The sequence below is a fragment of the Hemiscyllium ocellatum genome, chromosome 14 (assembly GCF_020745735.1).
Source record: "Hemiscyllium ocellatum isolate sHemOce1 chromosome 14, sHemOce1.pat.X.cur, whole genome shotgun sequence".
NCBI lineage: Eukaryota > Metazoa > Chordata > Chondrichthyes > Orectolobiformes > Hemiscylliidae > Hemiscyllium > Hemiscyllium ocellatum.
The window spans coordinates 61,343,378-61,361,069 of record NC_083414.1 but is presented as its reverse complement, the minus strand read 5'-3'; the positions used below and the strand labels follow the sequence as shown (position 1 = coordinate 61,361,069).

Below are 17,692 nucleotides of genomic sequence, written 5' to 3'. Positions count from 1 at the left end.
CATCAAACTTTGATTTTTGTCTTAAATTGGGAAGATATAGTGGAGCATTTTCTCAACCAGCCAACACTGAAGACATTGCCCCCTCATGTCCTACCTGTAGCTTCTTCATATCACAATTGTGTATTCTCAACAGGGATTAGGTCATTTGTAGAAAACAGTGAACAAACCTGTGACCTTTACCATACATTTCTTACATTCTGTGTAAACTTGCACAGAAATAATTGATTTTGGTAGCTACCTCCGCAGCAATGCATTAGGTTAACAGAATTCTTTAGAGTACCGTTTTAAATTTGAAGAATAAAAGTAACACGAGAGGAGGTTTTATCCCTCGAGTTTATTTGCTGTTGTCTACATTCTTCAGAATGTAGTGACGTGTTATGATACAATTTGAGTGCAAATGGCCTACTGTGATTTAGGGCAAATGATTGATCCAGTAGTGAACTTGGGTGATGACCAGCTGAGATTGACTTACAGCACAGTTCATGGATTTAATGAGAGACTTTTCTGACGAGTTAACTGCCAGCAGTTCAGGTACTGTGGGTTCCATAACCTTCATTATTTATATCCCTTTGATCTGCTTTTAAAATGAGCTTTGTATTGTCAGCAATGACTTCCATTGCTCTTATGCTGAGTTAATATTTCCCAAGGCGCCTCATAAGGGCATGATAAATGTAGAATGGGAGAACATGTGCCAGTTTGTCTTGTTTGTGTTTAGGTTTTGGGTGAGAACTGGAATTTTAAGTACTTCCCCATAGTGCAAAGGTTGGTTCTGCATTTTTGTGCCAATGCTACTGAATCAAATGATTAATTATTTCCAAAGAATTGGAGATCCTTTGAGGAAATGCTCTCAAGCAGCGAAAGGAGATGTACACAGTTTACTTGCTGAACAATTCACTACATGAATATAGTCAGGACAGAATGCATTTTCGCTTGCTGTCCTAAACAGGGTCTGGGTGCAATGATATCATTAAATCACATGCACTTAGTAGAAAGTACATTACACTTTGACAACATGGGTAAATGAACTCTGATCGAAGGTTGAGAGATGTACTAGGTTTTGAGCAAGTACAAAATTGGGGAGGAAAAAGCAAAAGGGAAGGTCCGTGAAAAGGGTTGAGGTAAGAGGTTAAATAATGAGGGAGAATGATGCCTGTCAAAAATACATTGTCAGGTACCATCCTAATTCCGCTGTTTAAGCCGCTGAAAAGATGTCACTTTTTTGAGTGAGTTTTACATAACAAAAGATGAACAGCAGCTCTGACATGTCCTGTGATCACAATGCAGTCTCCTTGCATTGGGTGAATGTAACGCAAATTATATCCACTTTGCTAAACACCTTCAGTACTTTTGAGGCATGACCCTGAACTTAGTCACCTAGACCAGCTGTCACCTGACATCTGCCCTTCACCTGCCCTTCCACTGAACCCTCAGGTTAGCTTGGAATGGCACCTTAACTTTACCTTGGAGTCTTCCAGGTTCAACAGTTCAGCAATTTAGGATTATTTTTGCCCAAGTTATTTCAGACAGCTGCTGATGATTCTGCTTTTCTACTTACACCTCCTATGAGCCTTTTTTTTAGTGGTTTACTTGGCCTGTTGTGGTTTGGTTTTGCTTGCGCCATGACGTTTTTGTCATTCAATTTCTCCTGACTTCCATTCTACCCCAAGCCTTCCTTATTTTTATTTCTCCCTTCTGTGCCTCTGTTCGTTCTTCAAACTTATTGGATCTCTAATTTTCCAGTCCTGATGAAAGGTCATTATTGCATGAAATTATAAAATCATATGCTATGCGAATGAGCATTGAGCTCACATTTGACTCTTATTCATTTCAATTAATTGTTCATAAAATTAATTAGATATATCTGGATTTCCAATCTGTGAGAATAGTGGCTGTTGCGGTGGATAAAGCTATTCTAAACAAACTTGTAGCCACTAAACCACATAGTTTGGAAGCTTCACTTCTGCTTAAGGTAGTTTCCACAAGAGTTTTTGTATCTACTTTGATAGTGTTGGCATCACAAAGGAGCATCTACATTCTGCAAATGTTTATTAATGTGATTAATAATGTGATAATTACTAGATAATCCAGTTTTTTGATATTGGTTAAGGAAAAGATATTGGCACTTAGCAAAATTGGCAAAAAGTTATATCATTTCCAAAGAAAACTACTGTGAAGATATCACTACTGCCATGGACCTCCTAGCTTTAGAAATAGGACAATGGTTTGTGCAATCAATACATGCACAACAAACAAAATTTGTCATAACTTTTTGTTTTGTAGCAAAATTACTCTCTTTACTTTAAAGGTATATGGTGGATGCTGCAGACCGTGATAAAATTGAGGCTTCTAGAAATGAACTTCACAATCTGTTAGACAAACCACAACTCCAAGGAATCCCTGTGAGTACTTATTTCTGTATTTACAAATGATTTTCAATTTATTTTCATTCTGTATTTTGCACTTTTTATTCTTAAGCTTTGATTATTCCACTTATATATATAAATTTGTAGCTTTGCAAGAAAGCACTCACTTAATTTTAAAATCTGCTCAAACATTGAATTGTAATTAGAACTGTCAAAGTTCTAATGCAATCTAAATACAAGGTAGTTATTCAGCATTAATGCAGATCATATTTGTTTTAAAGATGTGGTTGTTGATATTTCAGATTTATTTTCCTCAGTAAAGTATACCACAGAATTTCCCCTTCTGGTTGGAGACACTGGAGTCAGCTCCTTTAAATTTAAAATGTTGAGTCTCTCCTGTTTTACAAGGTATTTGTCCACTCGATACCACTGTGTATTAGTGTTCGAGTGGCAACAATGGACTGAAATCTTAAGACAACTTCTCATCTCCTGGATTGGTTTCACAGGATCATTTATAATGTCAGCTGAAATTTTTACTTAATGTCCTTTTCAGTCGTTGACTTTTAGATGATGTCATGCTGCACTTGAGTGTCAACGTGGATTATGACCGAGCACAATTGAAACAAAAGGGAATTTTCAAAATAGTAGGATCAAACTTTCCAGATGAAACAAAATACAAAATTGTTGGAAAAACTCGGTTGGGCAGAGAAAGCAGAGTTAATGTTTTGGCTTCAGTGACTCTGAAGAACTCTGGACCCAAAATGTTAACTGTTTTTTCTCTACAGATGCTGTCAAACCTGCTGAAGTTTCCCAGTAATTTTGTTTTTGTTTCTGACTTCGAGCATCCACCGTTCTTTTGATTGTTTTTTTTTGCCAGGTGAAGTCTTGGTTTCATCTTTCATCTGAAAGACTGCACTTCTGACCTTGTAGTACTCTCCCTGTACTGCACTGAAGTGGCAACCTGGATAAGTTATCCCACTACAGATGCTGGAAATCTAAAACCAGGCTGGAGAAACTCAGGTCTGGCAGCATCTGTGAAGAGAGGAAGTATTCAAGTTTTGAGTCTGATATGACTTCTTCAAAGCATCACTGAAGAGGAGTCATTGAACTTGAAATGTTAACTTCTGAAGCAGAGATGTTGCCAGACCTACTGTGTTTAGCCAGCATTTTATGTTCATTTACTTCCATTCCTTGCAGTAGCAGTTAACACTTATTACAATGTTGAGTTCAATGTACTGCTCGTGGTAATTCTAAAGCTTGTATATGGGCTTGCTAGTTGCTAATAGCCAGTAACTTTGGAATGATAGCCTGCCAATTATCTCTATGGAGAAAACATTTCAAACACACTGGTAGTTTGTTTTTGCTGATTTTTTTTGTGTCATTATGCAGCATGTTATGCTCCTGCATTACTACATGTGTAATATCTCTAGTGGTCTGTAAAGCTTTTTCTGTGGTAATTTAAGGTTTTATCAGGTAAAATTTGAATGAACTGCTCAAGTCTTGCATTTAACTTTAAATTACTGTTGTACTCCATATAGGACAGCAGAGGGTGCAATGTCTCAGGATTTTAATAAGAGCACAGCACTGGTTTCTGTTCTGTTCAAACAATATCATTACAGTGGCTGATTATTTATTTTGGGCACTGCTGAGAATTTTCGGTTTACTCATTTCAGGAACTCAATGATGTGTGTTAATTGTTTTGATTGTGAACAAATGCTTTCAGTTCTGTTAAGCTGGTATGTGCCTGTTGTAATTATTTAGTTTAAATTTATTTCAGTAGTAGTTGTAATGTGCACTATGAAGTTTGACAGTTAATACCTGGGCAGTGTGAGCATTGGACTTCAGTGTCTCAGATGCCATTGTCCACTTGAAACACATGAGAGAGACTAATGAAGCTTCTGAAGAGTCACTGCTAGGTTCCAATGAAATACAGTTGCATTTATGAAGTGTAAGACATTTTACAATGTATTAAAATGAGGTGATGGAAGTAAGTTAGTGGTCCTCAGCATTATGGCTGAAAGCAGGTCTTGAATAATTAAACTGGGAAGAAAGTATAGAAGCTGGAGGATGCCTATGTATGCCCAAAGTCAGAACAATGAGCTTCAAAGTCCACAGTCATGAGGTCAGTAAAGGAAAAAGTAAGATTGCTTAACCAGCACCTCATGGAAGGATTCCATGAAATCTAAAGCTTGAGAAATAGTTGGAGAACCAAGAATTAAAGCAAAGTTTGAAGGGCTGTTATGTGCCTTTTGGGTAAACCTAGGAGAAGTGAATAAGTGTGTAAGATTTCAAGCTAAGGAAACTTTGGCTGAGTAAGCAGCAACACAGTTTATAGCAGAAGGAATTTATAAACTATAGTGATGAGTGATCCTGTTTGCTTTGTTTAATTATTTCTGATATTCAAATTTTTCAGTTTAAAAATGTGAAATCTTATGTAGTTGAGTGTTTGGATTTTGCTTAAACATCAATCCCTAAGTAGATTGCAACAACTGTAAACCTGCACGCTGCATTCCAGTCACATTATTTTGCAATTTTAATTGCTGTGGTACCTCCAAGGGTTTTGAGGTTATCTGAAATGACAGCATTCTGCCCCGTAATTAACAGATTTATCTACATCCTTCACAAGCATACGCTAGATTAATTTGAACCCAAGGCTGCTTGTTGCAAGCTGAAATTCTTGATAACTTAGCAAGACCACGAGTGAAAGTCATGTCCTTCAGTGGATGTGCCACTTTTAAATTGCCTGTTCTGCTGATTTGGGGGATAAGCAACATCAATTTTAAATTCCACTTTCAAGGTCAGGAAGGAGAATATTAATTTACAAACATTTTGTCTTGTGCGTTTTTTGGAGACCAGGGTGACAAGGTCTGGTTTCCCTGCGCTCCCATTTTCAATACTGGAAAGTGCTCTAGAATCTAATTGCCAACTCCCAAAACAGTACTGACAAATGTGCGCCATAGTTGTGAGCATTACTCTGACAGTGGTTGTAACTTTGTTGTGAGTTCTATGGCCCTGCCCAAACCTTAGTCATCCATTAGGAGCTCACGTCATATTGGCAGACTTGATCATTTTTGTGGACTGGGAATTAGTTGTCTGTAATCGATTAAATTGTTGGTGTCAAACTAGTTTCTAACACAAGCTATGCCTCGCTACAAATCATGTGAGAAATAGAAGTGTTACATGGACTTGGGCTTTTGAGAGGATGACATAAGGCAGTGTACAGAAGGCACTGGCAGCAGTGAGTTATGATGTAAGGTCATTGGGCAGGCACTTCAGTGTGATTCCATGCTTTGTGCACCATTTGCTTTAAAATCAAGTGAAATCCTGTAAAATATACTGATGAAACCCAGATTCAGGAATGGTGTGTCATAATGCTGAGTAGATGCAGTTACTGCTATCTGGGGAAATCCCATAGCACAGCTGTTCATTGAAATGAAAGCAATTTTGAATATTCAACACACTGCACAACAGCTTTGAATTAATGCTCAATGTTTAAATTTTGTTCTTTTTATAGATGTACCATCCTTTTTTTAGAAAAGGAACAATGTTGCTCGGGGATGTGTAGTTAAGATTTGCTATGCTCTGAGGGTTGGAGAAAATTAACTGGCCAAATGTCACTTGAAGTAATTTGTGTCCTTGTGCAGGCAACTCAAGAGTTCCTTTGCTGTGTATGAAAGGCCTCAATAATGCTGAGCAAATTCATTAACCAAGAGTTTTGTGCTCCTTTTCATGAAAATGACCCTTTCAGAGAAAAACAGGTGTTGTTTGACACATTAATTATAACAATTTTTAAAAAAAAATCTTTTACAGGTGCTAGTTCTTGGGAATAAGAGAGATCTTCCAAATGCTTTGGATGAAAAACAGCTCATTGAAAAAATGTAAGTAATTTTTCTAGAACTCTGCACTTCCTCTTTAGGAAGTTCTTGCCTGTTTTGTAGTATGAATTGTATTGAACAATTGAAGCAAACATATTTTGTCTTGATATTTAAATATAGTGGGCACTGATTTCGTATTGTTAATGTTTGCTTTATTTGAATGTACTGTTCCTTTTAGTATATCTGATTGAAATGCTTTGTGTTGCAACTCCTTATTTCAATAGCGCCAATCTTGATTATTTATTGATTTTATTGTCATTTGTACCTAAGTACAGTGAAAAGTTTTGTTTGAGTCGTTCAGGCAGATCATGGTACGGTATGGATGTACAGAACAGAAGATTTAGACAGAGATATACGGGTGACATTCTGTTCATGATTGCATCACAACTTGTGTTTTTACTATACCTTTTAAAGAGTGCAAAAAGCAAGTTTTCAAAATGGAATTGTATAATGCACGATTGGGCACATTTCCAATCGTCATATCCTCTAACTTTTTTTGGGCAATTTGTTTTAGTGCACAGCCTTTTTACGTTTTTTGCATGGCCCTGCTTACAAGGACCAATTTGAGTGGAACTGGTACTGGAGCTTTTGGCTGGTTGTGCAACATAGAGGAAGCACTGCTTCCAAATGTTGCTTGTTTATAAATTATGCATGTTTCAAAGGTAATATGTTTCAGGCCCTGTCTGAATCCTCACCATTGATCCTGGAGAAAGCCTGGACGAATTTGCTCTATTATCCTATCTCATTTATACTATTTAAAATTGAGGAAATGGTGTGCAACACAAATAGAATTTACAATTGATTTATCTATGGGTTGGTCAGTTGGTTACTGTCGGCTCCTTTTGGCAAGCACTTGTTTTGTTATTCTCTTGCCACTGCTGTTCAGATTTTAATGCAAAGGCTCTTATGTGCCTCTAATTCTCGAACATTGAGCAATTAGTTGATTGAAGAAACAGCAACACTGATTTAAATTTGTTCATGAGAAAGTCAATGTACATTGAAATCTCTTGTTCAGCCAGTCATGTATAGCAGTCAGACCTCATTGGCAAATTTAACCAAGAATACATATAGCAGATTTAGCTGTTGAAATATTACATTTCACTTCAAAATAGCTATCTTCGAAAGCATTTCAAGTGTGTTTTAAGATATTACATGACACATTGGTTATTTGGGAGCTATAAAAAAAGTGAATTTTTAAAGTGTAGAAGTAGCAATCTAAAATATTTGTAGTCAATTGTGTCTGTGTTTCAATCATGAATTATATATAGTTTGTATGTTCAGAATATCTGTAGTTTTTCTTGGGGATGAATTTGGTTTTACGTATTTAATTGTTTTTTCTGTTATAGGAATTTGGCTGCTATCCAGGATAGAGAAATCTGCTGCTATTCAATTTCGTGCAAAGAGAAAGATAACATAGGTATGCAAAATTTGCAAGATTCCTTTTGACAATGTCATTGATATCAGAAATGAAGTTAGGCAAAGCATCGAACTTCCTGTAATGGGCACCTGTAAGTGGAACCCAGTGGATATAGTGACTAACTTGTATGACAAGTCAGTGTAGTGTTGTGAAGGGTTAGTCACGTCTGGTTAAAACTGTGAATCCATTGATAGTACAAAATTTGAATATTGTTGAAGAGATGTGACCGATGCTTTGTTTTGCGCTTATCGGGATAAACGCAGGAATACCAAATTCATACAGAAGAAAAGGGTGCTGAGTAGTTGGCATGTGTACTATGACTGAGGCATTACCAGAAATTAGTGGGGAACTAAAGGATTCCCCAAACTCAAGAAATTCACTGATGTATAAGATTTGAACATAAGAAATGTTACTTGCAGTGATGCATCTGAAAGTAACTTTTGGCAAATGTAATTGAGCCAATTGAATTTGATTGGTTATGGTGAATTAGTTATTACACTATGAATGCACTCCAGGCTATGCAGCAAGTTCTGTCCAGCTGTGGAATTGTAACTAATAGATTCTTGCTTTTCCATTTTCCAAGTGAGTGGTATCTTGATTTCAGTGGTGATGCCAGGAATGTGGTTGTCCATTCCAGTAATAAGCTGATGAAACAAAAGGAACATGCTATTTGATTCTTACAAGGCAGAGTGCAACCCTACCTGCTTTGGTAGCATATCTATCTCTTCAGCAAAAAGTTATTTTGGAACATCCTTCGCAAAAGTTAAGATTGTTTGGCTGAAAATGTTATATCCTCAACAAAGCCATTAAAGACAGAAATCTGGAATGAAGACAAACTGTGAAGAAACAAGGTCATGTTCTGAAAAGGATGTATCCAGTTTTTGTTTGTATATAAGATTAGTTATTGTCATGGTTGAATTATATTTGTGTTGAACATGGGTCTGGAGAGCAGGAGTAAGCCATTGGCCCTTCAAACCTGCTCCACCATTCAATAAAATTATGGCTAATCTAGTTGTTGTTTCAGCTCCATAATTTTGCTTGCATTTCATACACACACCCATCAGAAATCTTCTGACTTGAATGAGCTTAAAGAAATGGCCTCCATCTGGGAAAGAGAATTCCAAGCTAACACCTTTGCAGAGAAAATAATTCTCCTTTTCTCAGTTTAGTGCAGAGAAAGATCTCTCTCGAATTTAAACTATGTTTAATAGGTTTTTCATTGCATTCTTTCTCTGACTATGGGGAAAAAAAACAGTTTGCAGTCAAATGTTTTTGAAGGCAACATGGGTCTCCTGCAGATATGGAAAATTCGACATTTACAAATGAGCATCCAACAAGACCTCTAAGCAAATGCAGTGTTGTAAAATGGACTAATCCAATTTGAACTTGTTTTCAAAGTTTGTCAAGTTAAGTTTAAATTGCATGTATTTTGGGTGTATGATTACAGTTGCGTGAACATTTCATTCTACCTTTTCTGTAATTGTTATACAAGTAGCCATGTCAGTACTAAATTTGGAGCAGTTTAGTTTGAGTATGGTGCTTAATATTTGAAATTAAATGAACAATTCTTTTTGTATGCTCTCTTCCTGGTGCACAGGTGAGAATCAGATTACTTTGACATTGTGTTGTTGGTTATCAAAAATCTGGGCATTTTTACATTTAATTTCGTATTTTTATTTTATTTAGATATTACTCTGCAATGGCTTATTCAGCACTCAAAGTCCAGAAGAAGCTGAAATTTAATGGTGAAAATCCATGTGTGATTGGCCACAGTCCTCTCTGCACTCAGTTTACTTCATTCTTCATGGGATAACCTGCAGAAATACACTATTCTGAATATATCGAAATACTTTGAGTCCCTCATGACACATCTGCTGAAAAGTATGTTCTCGTTGTGAGACAAACTTGCTTTACCAATGCCATTATATAAAATCATGATTGAGACAAATGTTGAAGTCAGTGATAGAAAAGCACAAGGAAGAGCCCATGAAAATAATCATGCTTATTTCTTAGCCTCAAATGTGTTTGAATCTGCAGTATCAAGTAATCTTTTATAGCTTTTATCAATCTCTCACCATTAATGTCCTTACAAGTGGGGTTATAGAGCATGTTACATTGCACCCCATATTTGTGTTGGTGCTGTAGATATTTCAATGTCACTAGAATTTTTTAAATGTTCACGGTTGGTACAGTATTTAATTTAGTCATGAGCTTTTGCATACAAATTAAATATGTATGTTGTAGTTGGGGGACCATCACTGAAGTTTATTTAACAGGCTTTAACTGAAATTTATGCGTTGGGTGTGCTGGTTGAATACACTGCTTCAACATTAGAGTCTTGACACTATTGGGCAACATGTGACCTTTCTGTAACCATGCATGCAAAACTTCCAGTTACAAGATTTGTAAATAATATATGTTGAATTGGTTTACTTTTTCTATTTAGTTGACTTGTGAATAATTGTGCTCTCCTCTCTTCTGTTGAAATAAATGGAGTTAATGAGAGCATATTGTTGTCATGTTTGCTATCATTCAAAAATTTTGTGTACAAAGTTCATTTTTTTATTTGTGGGCTTGCCTGCTGTCTAGTTTGGCCTTATTACCAGCCCCACGTTGTTCTAAATCTAGAGAATTTTGGAAATTATAACTAATATGTCCATGACTTTTGCAGTCACTTCCTTTAAAAACCAAGAATGCAGACTGTTAGGTCCAGAAGTACTTGTCAGACTTCAGGCCTGTTAGTTTGGCTTGTATGTACTTGTTTTAAGTTCTTCCCTTTCCTAACTTAATTTTCTAATATTCTTAGGTGGTTTGTGTTATCTGCAGTGAAGACGGGCAAAGCCTTCAGCTGTGTCATTGTTTCACAATCGCCCAGTCTTATAAGCTACCAATCAGAATATTATTTAAATTGTTGTACAGTGGGATTTGGATGTTCTTATAATCGAGCGTTAATGTGCAGCTACATGCCAGTAGGAAGGCAAATAGAGTGCTTTTATTTTAAAGGGGACAGAATATAATAGTTAAGTCTTGCTGCAGTTCACAGAGCATTGTTCAGAACTGCACCTTGGACCTTATGTGCAGATGATCTGGAATTTCCAATGGCCAGATAAGCATTTTTTGCAGCCTAGATTGGAGTTGTGTATGGAAACCCTGCAGAATTCATGATGGAAAGTTCTGATGGGCAATTCCTGTATGTCTGGAACCTTAAGTCTTCATTTAAATCTGAGAAATCATAAGGTTCTCCCATAGTAAGTCAAATAAATACTCTAGGAAAAGTTGGATTTTTTTTTAAAAAAAAGCACCTTTAATTTAACTCCTGAGTAAGTATTAAACTTAAGGCTGGCTTATCCTATACTCCAAGTACACCCTCCCCCCAGACCACTTACACTCCTGACCCCTCGTTTCTCAATGACAGACTTGACCCTCAATTTCCCTGCTATGCTTACTCAACCCCAGCAACTGATTCTCTCTCTTTCTTTATGTAGGTAAAGTCACAAAATACCAGGTTTGTTTGGAAGTAGTAGCTTTCAGAGCGTTGCTCCTCCAGGTAGCTATGGAGCCAGATCATAAGACACAAAATTTCTAGCAAAAGATCAGTGTCATGCAACTGAGAGGATATATTGAACAAACGTAGATTGCTGTTAAGTCTCTCATCTTTTAGAATGGATTGCAGGTTTTGGTTCATTAATATGTAAATCCTAGAACTACTTTTAAGTCCCGTTCTGGATAACACAGTTTTATATTAAAAAAGACATCTCCGCTCAGGCAGTGTTTTAAGGTGTGAGGTTAGTCTGCCTGTATCCGACTGTATCCCAAGCTTGAGTCAGACTGATTCTACTTCCAAAATAGAAATTTATAAAATATTACATGGGTTGACTGCCTGCAGATTGTGCTTTTTGAGCAAAGTAGAATGTATCTGCAAATGTAGGAATTGTCAAGCTGGCTGGTTCTAATGCTGGAGCTTTAAATCACAGAATATAGCAGAGCTGGTGTGAGAAAGGGTTTTGTGGTCTGTCGTCTTCCTGTCTGTCCTGCTCTATGAGAGACCTGCCAAATATGGCTGTACGTTTCTAAAGGAGAATTGAACCAATTTCCTGTTGGCATTGAAATACTCTTCACATTTTCAAAAAAAATTGCAGAGTGGCTGCATATGATCACCATTTGTTATAAAGTGTGGCCCTTGGTTTTTTTATGATAACATGATAACACACAGAAAAAGTTTACTGATTCCTGGAATGAAGAGATTCTTTTATAAAGTTTTGAGCAGGTTAGGCCTATATTTGTAGCTTTAAATAAAGATGTGATCTTATTGAACCTTTAGATCCTGAGGGGGCTTGACAAGGCAGGTGCTGGGCGGATGCTTCCTCTCAGGCACTCAGTTTAGAAATTACAGGGCTTCCATTTTAGGAATGAGATGTGCTGTGATATTTCTTTTATCACAAGCTTGCGGACCTTTTGAGTTCTCTCAGCAGTGGTGGTTACGTTATTAGAGATTGAAAGCTGCAAGATACTCATTCATGTCGATCAAAAGGGCCCCTGATTGTGGGATATTGGTGAGAAAGGGGCATTAAGCTACAACGTGATTAACCTTGATATTTGAAAGGCAGAGCAGACTTGAGTGGCCGAATGGCCACTGTTCCAGCAGCAGGAGGTGCAGGAGTGTTGAGCAGGAGGCTGTCGGGAAGGTGAGCAAAAAAATTTCAAAACTCACCTCTAGCGTCGGGGCCTGCCTTTTTACAGGAGCAGAGGTGAACACTGGAGGCTGTTGGCAATATATTTGGGCAGCCCTGAACCCAAGACACTACACGTGCAGTGTCTCCCACCCGTCGTCCTCCTCTAACCAAAAAAAAGGACTCTGTGGTGGCTTGCTAAGGTAAACTGGTTAAAAAATTACATTTTTATCTTCTATTAATTGGTTAATTGAATAAGACCAGTGCAGAGAAGTACTAGAAATTATTTAACACCAATTTGTATGTATTAATTAACTCGGCAGAGATGGCTGGTCAGGTGATATGCTGTAGTTGTAGGATGTGGGAGCTGGCTGATCCCATTGTGAACGGTAGTGATCACATTTGCAGCAAGTGTTGATCTGGAATCTGAGCTTCAAATGCTGTGGCACATCCAGGAGGGGGACAGTTACCTGGATGCTTTGTTTCAGGAGGCAGTCACACCTGGTAGATTAAGTAATTCAAATTCAGTTAGTGATCAGGGACATCAGGGTGTGTTTGCAAGTGAGGCAGGTAGGGGGATCCTGAATTCAGGAGTAGGGGAGCCTCTGCTTTTGAACTTATCCAAAGGTGTGAGATTCTTGCTCCCTGTGGAGATGAGGAAAAGGCCTGCGGGGATGATGAGCCAGCTGGCCAAGGTGCAGAAGGCCATTCAAGAGGGGGGAGCAAAAACACAAGTGGTAGTTACAGGGGATTCTATAATTTAGGGTGAAAGATAGTATCATTTGCAAGCCAGACTGGGAGTCCTGTGTGGTGTGTTGCCTTCCTGGTGCCAGGGATCAGGACATCTCTGGCTTGAAAGGATATTGGAGCGGGAGGGGGAAGGATCCAGTTGTTGTCCACGTTGGGACTATAACAGTATTGGTGACGGTACGATGGAGGAGCTGCTTGGGGATTATCGAGCACTAGGGATGAAATTAAGGAACAGGTCCTCAAGGGTCATAATCTCCGGATCACTGCCCGAGTCATGTGCAGATTGGCTTAGGGACAAGAACATTAAGGAATGGTGTGGGAAAGAGGGGTTCCGTTTCAAGGGGCATTGGGATCAAGTTTGGAACTGGAGGGATCTGCACCGATAGGACAGTCTCCAACCGAACCAATCTGGAACCAGTGTTCTAGCGAAAAAGGATAAATAGGGTAGTCACTAGGACTTAAAACTAGTGATTTTGGGGGGTGGGGGGGAAGGGAAAGCAACAAATATAGTGATAAATGAAAAGGTAAGCAGCAGGTTAGCATGTATGAAGGAGGATTTAAGTTCAAGACAAACAATGAAAGAAGCAAAAATGAAGTATAACTCAGGAGATATTAGAGATGTTGTGAATCATGACAGTAAGAAAGCTAGCATAAAGGCACTTAACCTGAGCTATAAATCTGCTCAAAACTCACCGAGCATTCAGGTTGAGGTTCTGGATGTAGGTTTGCTTGCTGAGCTGGAAGGTTCATTTTCATCACCATACCAGGTAACACCACCAGCGAGCCTCTGGATGAAGCACTGGTGGCGTGACCCACTTTTTATTTGTGTTTAGGTTTCCTTGGGTTGGTGATATCACTTCTTGTGGTTTCTTGTTGTTTTTCTTAGGGGTGGTAAATAGGATCCAAGTGAATGAGTTTGTTGATAGAGTTCCGGTTGGAATGCCATGCTTTGAGGAATTCTCGTGCATGTCTCTGTTTGGCTTGTCCTAGGATGGACGTGTTGTCTCCGTCAAAGTGGTGTTCTTCCTCATCTATATGTAAGGATACTAGTGAGAGTGAGTCATGTCTTTTTGTGACTAGCTGATGTTCATGTATCCTGGTGGCTAGTTTTCTACCTGTTTGTCCAATGTACTGTTTGTTACAGTTCTTGCAAGTATTTTGTACATGACATTAGTTTAGCTTATTGTCTGTGTAGGGTCTTTCAAGTTCATTAGCTGCTGTTTTAGTGTTTTGGTGGCTTTGTGGGCTACGATGACCAGGGATCTGAGTAGTCTGGCAATCATTTCCGAGATGCCTTTGATAAAGGGGAGAGTGGCTAGAGTTTCTGGACATGTTTTGTCTGCTTGTTGGAGTTTGTTGCTGAGAAGTTGGTGGACTATGTTCATTGAGACATGTTACTTTTGAATCAACAAACACATTGACTTGGATCCTGTTTACCCCACACACTGAGGAAAAGAAGAGGGAATGACAACACCAACCCAAGGAAACCTGAACGCATAAATAAAAGACAGGCCATGCATGAGTGCTTCAACTGGAGGATCACTGATGATACCTAGTATGGTAAGAAAATGTCTGAAAACTAGCCTTCCAGCTCAGCGAGCAAACCTACATTCAGATTCGTAACAAGGTTGATGAGTTAATGGCACAAATCATTGCAAATGAATATAATTTGGTAGCAATCACGGAGTCATGGTTCCAGAATGGTCATGACATGAAAATAAATATCCAGGAATGTGAGACTATTCTGAAGGACAGACAGGGGGTGCAAGGGAGATGATGTAGCTCTGATATTCAAGGACAACGTCAGGGCAGTGCCGAGAGATGATATAGATTCTATGGAGCATGAGGTTGAATCCATTTGGGTGCAAGTGAGGAATTCCAAGAAGAAAAAGTCACTTAGGTGTAGTAGGGAAATAATAACATCGCATTGTGGTGGGCAATAAACATGGATATAACTAATGCCTACAAAATTGGTATAGCTATTATGGATTTAATCTGCATGTACATTAGCCAAACCAACTCAGTCAGGGTAGCCTTAAGGTGGAGTTTGTTGAGAATATCTGTGTTAGTTTTCTTGAACGGTATGTAATGGAACCGATGAGGGAGCAAGTTATCTTACATCTGGTCCTGTGTAATGAGACAGGAATAATTAATGACCTCATTGTCAGGGATCCTCTTCGAAGGAGTGATTGCAGTATGGTTGAATTTAGAATACAAATGGAGAGTGTGAAGATAAAAATCCAATACCAGAGTCCTATGCTTGAATAAGGGGGACTACGATAGAATGAGGGAGGACCTGGCTAAAGTAGACTGGAAACAGAGACTTTATGGTGCTACAGTTGACGAGCAGTGGAGGAAATTTTTCAAAGTGCTCAGCAAATGAGATGGAAGGACTGTAAGAGGAGGGGTAATCTGTCATGGGTGTCTAAGGAAATAAGGCAGGCTATCAGAGCAAAAGAGAAGGCTTGCGAAGTGGCCAAGAACAGCAGGAAACTAGGAGATTGGGAAAACTTTAAAGGTCAACAGAGCCACAAAAAGAGCTATAAAGAAAAGTAAGATAGAACATGAAAAAAAAACTAGCACAGAATATAAAGAGAGTGAGTAAATGTTTCTAAATATAAAAAATGAAGAGTGGATAAAGTAAATGATAAGGGGCAGTTAGTTATGGGATATGATGAAATGGCTGAGGCATTGAACAGGTACTTTGCATCGGTCTTCACTAATAACATGCCAGTAAGTGACAAAGAGGTGGAGGTAAGTGAGGACCTGGAAACTATTATTATTACAGAAGAACTAGTGTTGGGTAAGCTAATGGAGCTAAGGATAGGTCAGTCTCATGGCCCTGATGGAATGCATCCCAGGGTACGAAAAGAGACGGTGGGAGAAACAGCACGTGGACTGGCGTTAATTTTCCAAAATTCTGGGGCAGTCCCAGCAGATTGGAAAATAGCAAATGTGACGCTACTGTTTATAAAGGGAAGTAGACAAAAGATGTGGAATTATAGACCAGTGAGCTTAACCTCTCTAGTGGGGAAGATGCTTGAGTCTATTGTCAAGAAAGAAATAGCAGGGTATTTCAACAGAAATTGTCCTATTGTACAGATGCAGCATGGGTTCACGAAGGGCGGGTCATACTTCACAAATCTTTTGTAATTCGATCAAAACATTTCAAGCAAGGTAGACAATGGGGACCCAGTGGATGTGGTGTACTTAGATTTCCAAAGGCCTTTGACAGGGTGCCGCACAGGAGGTTGCGATCTAAGATAAGGATGCATGGTGTTAGGGAAAGTATTAGTGTAGATAGAGAATTGGTTGACTGCCTTCCAGAACAGTACTCCTTTATCCCCACTGCTTGCTTCCTGTCAATCAGTGACTCGTGGTGTGCCTCAGGAATTGGTGATCGAATACAATATTAGTAAATGTGAATTATACATTTTGGTAGGAGTAACATTAAAATAGATTATTACTTGAATGGTAAGAAGTTGCAGCATGCCGATTCAACAGAGGGACCTGGATGACCTCGTGCATGAATCTGAGAAGGTTGGTCTGCAGGTACAACAAGTAATTAGGAAGGCAAATGGAATTTTGTCCTTCGTTGCTAAAGGGGCTGAGTTTAAAAGCAGAGAGTTATGTGGATGCTCCAGCTGGGTTTCCAGTTAACAGGGACTCTGAATGTTGATGGGAGGGACGATTGATATTCTGAAAGAATAGGGGGAGGGGTGACCTTTCTATTTATTTTTTCATCAGTTTAATTGTGAGTTAAATGTATCGCTTTACCTTGTTGTTATTGAAGGTTTGCATTCAATATGATCAAAATATCAATTTGTGCAGCACTCCCACTGTCTGAGCATCAGTAGCCTCTGAGCTAGGACCGGCCTCATTTTGGTGAGTCAGACAATGATTGCAGATGTGCTGGCCGCTAGTTGGTTGTTCAATTTCAGTCCAGCATGATGGTTGGAGGGGTTGCCCTACGTTCCTTTCTATTGGTTAGATTTTGATGGAGGGGTGGGGTGTGAGGACAACATTGAAACAGCTCAAGACAGATTCACCTGCCTCTCCTCCAATCTAGTTTACTGTATCCAGTGGTCCTGATGTGGTCTTCTGTTCTCACTGATGTACAATGTAAACTCTGGGCATGTTTTGCCAAGCAGGGCCCTCCTGGTTACCACCCATTTCAACTCTGCCTCCCACTCCCTTTCCAACATGACCATCCTTGGTCACAGTAAATCAGACTGCAAATTGGAGGAACAACCCCATATGTTCTGTCTGGGCAAAGTTCAACACTGAGTTCTCAAATTTCAAACAACCTCTGTTCCCATCCTCCTGACTCCCCTCCCAGTTTCCCCCACCCCCCCCCCACCTTCTCACTTCTCTCTCACTCCCTCCCTCACACATGCATGTATACACGAGTCAATTGGGTGCATTTGTAGTTGCAGATTTATATTTGCAGGACATGTTATTTTGTTCCAAAAGTGCATAATATGTAGGCAGTCGATCCAGGTCTTTGGAATTCCTACTTTGGAGATAGAACCAGTCTGACTCAAGATTGGGATACAGACAGACTCTAACCTCACACTTTTAATGCATTGTCTGTGCTGAGATGTCTCCTTTTTAATA

The 17,692-nt window shown here is 38.9% G+C and overlaps 1 protein-coding gene across 1 annotated transcript in view; it reads left to right on the top strand.

Moving 5' to 3' along the window:
- Window positions 1-9,496, top strand: part of arl8ba (ADP-ribosylation factor-like 8Ba) — a 41,257-nt gene extending 31,761 nt beyond the window's left edge. Inside the window, exons 4-7 of the mRNA XM_060835226.1 lie at window positions 2,306-2,399; window positions 6,174-6,241; window positions 7,585-7,655; window positions 9,342-9,496. Coding sequence (XP_060691209.1) covers window positions 2,306-2,399; window positions 6,174-6,241; window positions 7,585-7,655; window positions 9,342-9,391 — 283 coding nt within the window. The 3' untranslated portion in view covers window positions 9,392-9,496. The remainder of the gene's footprint in view (window positions 1-2,305; window positions 2,400-6,173; window positions 6,242-7,584; window positions 7,656-9,341) is intronic.
- Window positions 9,497-17,692: the final 8,196 nt, after the last annotated feature.